At 35.0% G+C, this 5,571-nt stretch overlaps 1 protein-coding gene across 5 annotated transcripts; it reads left to right on the forward strand.

Annotated features, from left to right (window-relative positions):
- The first annotated feature begins 219 nt into the window (after positions 1-219).
- Positions 220-5,244, forward strand: LOC7487376 (uncharacterized). 5 transcript variants are annotated; one of them, XM_052451826.1, is made up of 8 exons: positions 220-422; positions 520-606; positions 1,092-1,227; positions 1,304-2,032; positions 2,399-2,591; positions 2,975-3,127; positions 3,384-3,478; positions 4,984-5,244. In XM_052451826.1, the coding sequence occupies exons 2-6, from the start codon at positions 530-532 to the stop codon at positions 2,998-3,000; spliced, it is 1,161 nt and encodes a 386-aa protein (XP_052307786.1). In that variant the 5' UTR covers positions 220-422; positions 520-529; the 3' UTR covers positions 3,001-3,127; positions 3,384-3,478; positions 4,984-5,244. The 5 variants fall into 5 exon arrangements, with proteins under 5 accessions (XP_052307786.1, XP_052307787.1, XP_024454342.2 ...); XM_052451827.1 differs by having other exon boundaries at positions 220-395; XM_024598574.2 differs by having other exon boundaries at positions 220-606; positions 3,598-5,244.
- The last annotated feature ends 327 nt before the right edge of the window (positions 5,245-5,571 follow it).

Raw genomic sequence — 5,571 nt, forward strand, 5'->3', positions numbered from 1 at the left:
TTGATTTTTTATTTATTATGCATGTAAAAAACTCTTTTATAACATTTTTAATTAAATGTATATTATTTTAAATTTATTTTTTAAAATTATAATTAAAAATATTTTTTAAAAACTTATTTTACTTACAACACAGCCATAAAATCTATGATATCAAATTAAATATCATTGAGATTTTGTGATACTTTTTTCTGTTAAATAGTGCTTCTTGATAAATACGAGGTACTTAAAGCTTATGATTTTTTACCAAAAAACCTCAATCCATGTTTTCCCTTTCCTTCCTTCTCCTCTACCTTTTTGCATCATCTTCATCCTCTGAAAAACCCATTTCTATTTTAACTTCAAAGAGAAAGAGCGAGGAGGATAAGTTTGCAAAAAGCCATTTCTACTTTCCATCTGTATCATGTCTTCCACTTTCTTCACTCGTTAGCTTCCATTAAAGCCGTTTATTCAAGCTTATCATTGTTTAAAGGTGCAACCTTTAAGCTTTTTTATGTAAACTTTTTTGTTGGGTTTTTTTAGGCTCGATAAAATGGCATCAAGTTTTCATGAATGGGAATCCGACCCTTTATTCTCAGCTGCTGAAGTAGTTCAAGACTCTTCTGACAGGTTAGATTTCACAGTAATTTGCCACTTTTTTTCTGTTTCTATTTAAAGCTGAGAACTTTTGTTTGATTTTGTATGCGCTTGATTGGTTGGCGAACGAAAAGATTTCATTTTTATTAATTATTAAGCTGCTTTTGAAGATTTGGTTTCTGGGTTCTTTGTAAAATTCATCTTTTATTGGCTGGTTTGTGTTTTTTAGCGTGAATTTTCTTGTTTACTTTAATTCCTAGTACATTATGTTCTCCAAGGTTAGATTTGGCTATTTACTTTTATTCCTATTTCAAAACTCATTGTGGTAATGTTACTAATGTCTAGAAAAATTAGAATGAACTTTTTGGTGGCATTTCATTGAGTATAAAATCTAATTGAGGTACTGCTAGTGTTAGGCTCTAGTTCGGTTCGAGTTATTTTGTATTAACATGGGAAGGTTAATTAGTGGTGCAGAGTTTAATGTTGCTTTGAACTTAAGATTGATGTTTAATATTTAGGATGGAATCACTTTTTCGTCTTGTATTGCATCAGCAAAGTCTCGTTCAAAGCGAACATCCTGACCCAAGATTCCTTTCATCGATAGAATATCATAAGCGTGATCTTGCAACCATACTTGGAACTGCGAAATGGCAGGTATTTGCTGTTGTAGAAGCTTCTTGCTTTTCATTTTCTGGTTTTCTTTGTCTGATTCTGGTTTTTGCCCTGACAGTTGGAAGATTTTGAAAGAGCTGCTAACTCATCGATCATAGCAAACAAATCTCAAACCAGAGAAGATGTCATTTCCAGACATAGGCAGTTTATTATGGCCATTAGGGAACATATAAATGAAGTGGAGAAAGGTGTAAAGGGCCCTTCAATGGGTGATTCCATGAGAAACTCTGAATGGGTTAATTTAAATGACCATGAAAGAGATTTATTAGCATCATTTCTTACAGGAGGAAATCCCAAAGAACATTTAAATCATTATGAAATGGAAGAAAGTGGCTATTTGAGAAGATTCCTTGATCCAAACTTGGGTTCTAGTTTAACAGATAATGAAATTGTTGAACATGACAGCAGAGAATTTGAGAGGGTAAGAATTAATGGAGTTGGGCATGCTGAGCATTATCTTGACTCTGCAAATGAAGATAAAAGAAATATTGGTTCGCATTACACCACCAGATTAGGCTCAGATATGATGAACTCTCTGCCAGAGAACTCTCATGAAAGGCATGGTGGTGGTGATCACTGGGACCTAAAAGCCAATGAAGCCAAATCTAGGAGCTTCTTCCATGAGATCAAGTCAAGAGGGACATACAGCATTATGTTCTTTGGTTTCTTGATCAATCTATGGTCTACCCATAGGAACAGAATTGCAAGGAACTATACAAAGAGGTTGAAAGATGGAGAAGAAAATAGGCATTCGCCTACTTACACTGAACCTTCTCATTCTGCACAGGTACTTGGATGATCCATGTTAATGCTGCTCTAAAATTTGTTTCCAGAAAGTGTATTTATAAATCCTCTGGAATTGAAGCATGACACCTATATGAAAAGCTGTCCCAACTCCCAATCAAGGATTTTTCATTTTTTTTTCTTATTCACAGAGCATGCAACTTTTTATTGTTTCTTAGTCTTTTAAGAGTTAGAAATTACATGCATGTCCAGAGGATTTACCACATGCTACACAACAAAGTCTGATATCCTATATTTACAAGAATATATTTAAGCATGATTGGAGAACTTGGTATGCTAGTGACAATGTCTCTTCCCTATCAGTCATGTACAAGCTATAGATGCTTATCAGTTTGCTTTTCTTTTGCAGGTCCAGCGTCTAGGACTAATGTTAGGATCTGGATACAGAAGCTTCCAGGGAATATGCTTTAGGTTGCAATCAGAAGTAATGCTCCTGGGCAGCTACCTTGGTGCAAGATATCAAAGATTTCCCTTTAATTTCGAGTTTAATGGACATTCAATGAAAATTATATTGACAACAATTCTTACCCTCATATTTTTGGGTAAGTCAACTTTGCACTGTGAATTTCTGTTACCTTTTTTTTCCTCTTCTTGGTGTTTGTAATATTCAATCTGAACTTTTAATTATTTACCATATCAACTTGAGAAAGGTAATGCCTGAAATCTTTTCTTTTAATCTTAACTTCTGCCTTCTCTAGCACGAGTTGCTTGAGTTTCCTTGAACAGGGGATGGCTTCTACCCGAAATAGTGGAAACTCAAACTACATAACGATTACTATGTTGGAACATTCGCTTTCTATTGTAGCACATTATTATAGACATTTAGTACAACTGTTCTACACAAACAATTGGGAGGATAGACAATCTTTGAATATGACAGGATTCTTGTGAAATTAATTTACTTGGAATTATGCTCTTGATGCAGGTATATTGGTGTCCAGAATTGCTTGAAGACAGTCATTTGCTGCTAAAAGTCTGCGAACAGTTGAATGTCCTGACCATCAAATATTGCATGGTCGCAAATACAATTTTATGTCTTGCTGACCGAAATGTGCAACTGGTAATGATTGTTGAAAAGGTGAATTTGCTGGTCATGTCATGACAATTGGTTTCCACTTGTTTTTTTTTTTTAATTTGGACAAATTGATATTTTATTAATTTATAGGGTTTTTCAGATTTTTCTATAAATAGTAAGTCGTGTCTGGTATTGTTAGGTGGTTATCTGTTAGACAGAGAGACTACGTAAATACAAAATTAGAGCTAGCATTCTAGGCATGACAATCCTTTACTTCTAAATAAAGATTTATGAGATTTTTCATTGATGGTTCGTGTAGATTTCTGTTGGAGCCCGGACAACTGTACAGCTTGTTGTTTGCGACAACCCAGCCTTTAAAGAATTATTCAAAGTCGAAGAAGAACAGATCTTCAGGTAATAAATTTCTAAACAACTCTAGATTTGTTTAATAGGATCTTAGGGATTCATGAATAATTTTATTTTATTGTTTCTGTTGCGTGTATGATATTCGAAAAACCCAACAATTATATCAGGAAGGGAAGGCTTTATTGAGTACTGGTAACTAATCCGAGCATTGAAGTATTGAAAAAACTCATATAAACAAAAAATCTCAAATAGCCTTGATCATGAGACATAATTGTCACTATAAACAAGAACCAAAATTCCAACCGTAGTAATTAATATTAACAAAATAGAAGTAAGTGGGTCAATCAAGTGCCTGAACTCTAAGGAAAAATCATTGTTGATGGTCCAAGACCATACATATTGATAAATAGAACTGCTATTTATTTGATGAATAAATAGAAAGGTCGGAAAAAACCATAACTATACTTAACAATAAAACACTGGAAAAAGCCCATATTGCATCTTTTGTTGATTAGGTGACACCCGGATTTGAACTAGGGAAAAAGGATTTGTAGACCTGCCTCACCACTCGGCCATGTCGCCAAGGCAATTGAAATAAAAAATAGATGAAAATACCCCCCTTTCTTTTTTTTCTTACTAAACTTTTTTTTTTGTACTTGCTTGACCAATCGTAGTATTCTAGAGTCGGCATGAAGAATTAGATCTTGACCTCATTTTAGGCATGGTTTATTTTTTTGTCATACATATATTTTCACAAATAAACTGATTTAGGTTAATTATTGTGAATGTTTCTTCACAATAATTATGATGATAATTATGAATTTTCAGGGTTTTATTTTTTTTTTAGCTGCCACCTAGAACAGCTGCTCTTTCTTTCCCTCAATTTTTTTCCTCTGAAACAAAAGTCACTCATGCTATCAAGCCGCCTCCTTTCACTGTCAAACTCCTCCATTAGCCCACAGTAGCTCCATCTTCCACCCATGACAGCCACCATAAGATAGCCCTCCCTGAACTTCTCTAGCAATAGCCATAGCAGCTACTGAAACCAACACCACCAATTGCTCCTTCCATTAGCCTCTCAACAGCCACGGTTCGGCCTCTTTACCACGCCAAAGGTCATTTATCTTCCTCTCCCAGCCACGGTTTTCACCACCATAAACCACCTTCCAACTGTAATCTACACCAGTACAGTAATTGTGACCATCAGTCCAGCCACTCCTCCATTTGTCCATCTCCTTTTCTCCTCAATCCCACCGGGACTACCATTGACAGCCAAGACCATCTTCTTCCCTCTTCCCCGTGACAGCCTCCATAACAGAATCAGCATCACAACAGCCCACAAACAAACTCAACCTTAACCCAGCACCGCCATTCTTCCTCTCGTGACCAACCACTGATTTCAACCGACCTCCTAACCACCACGTGATGAACAGTCGCAAAATCAGTAGAGAGAGACGAAACCAAGAAAAAGAAACGAACTCGTGAGGAAGAAAGAGAGGCAAATCTGGAGAGAAATAAAAACAATTGTTTGGTGTTGATTTTCTTGTTTGTAGGTGGCGGTAGCTTTCACCTCCAGCACAGGAAGAAAGAACAAGAAGGCATTTCAGATCCACACATTTTTCCATTTCACCGGTGACGGTGGCATGTGAGACCTACACAACGTCATTGAATTCCAGCAGCTTCTCTGACTACTTGGACCACAGCTAAATGGTGTTCTGCAAATTTTGGGATGATTTTGTCATGTGTAAACTTGTGTAATTTGTGTGTGTGTGAGTTTATTAGTAAAAGAGATGGGTGTGTGTTGCATGGTTTTATTTTTAGCATTTGTTAAAATAAATAAAAAAAGGAAAATACCATAAAATATTTCAACCATTTATTTTTCTTAAAAATACTTGGATCGTGACCAAGCTTTTTTTAATTCCCATGTTTAACATGGAAAAATAAACAAAAAAATCCACCTCTTTTTTTTTTTTTTTTTGCATGTTTTAGTGTTGTAAGAAATTGCTTGTGTTCTTAGCATTAAAAAAATGTTTTTATTGCATATATTTTGTGGGCTTGATAACAAGCCTGTTAAAAACTTAATCTAAAAAAATTGGCTCAGTGTACCTATATTTTAAAAAAAAATATTTTAAATAAATAGT

The sequence above is a fragment of the Populus trichocarpa genome, chromosome 4 (assembly GCF_000002775.5).
Source record: "Populus trichocarpa isolate Nisqually-1 chromosome 4, P.trichocarpa_v4.1, whole genome shotgun sequence".
In the NCBI taxonomy this organism is placed as follows: Eukaryota; Viridiplantae; Streptophyta; class Magnoliopsida; order Malpighiales; family Salicaceae; genus Populus; species Populus trichocarpa.

Excerpts from the sequence above, each read along its gene's own strand:
- LOC7487376 (XM_024598574.2), top strand. The coding sequence starts at position 530 with ATGGCATCAAGTTTTCATGAATGGGAATCCGACCCTTTATTCTCAGCT. Across the intron at positions 2,033-2,398 it reads AACCTTCTCATTCTGCACAG|GTCCAGCGTCTAGGACTAAT; the intron begins GTACTTGGATGA and ends TTTCTTTTGCAG. Across the intron at positions 2,592-2,974 it reads TCTTACCCTCATATTTTTGG|GTATATTGGTGTCCAGAATT; the intron begins GTAAGTCAACTT and ends CTCTTGATGCAG.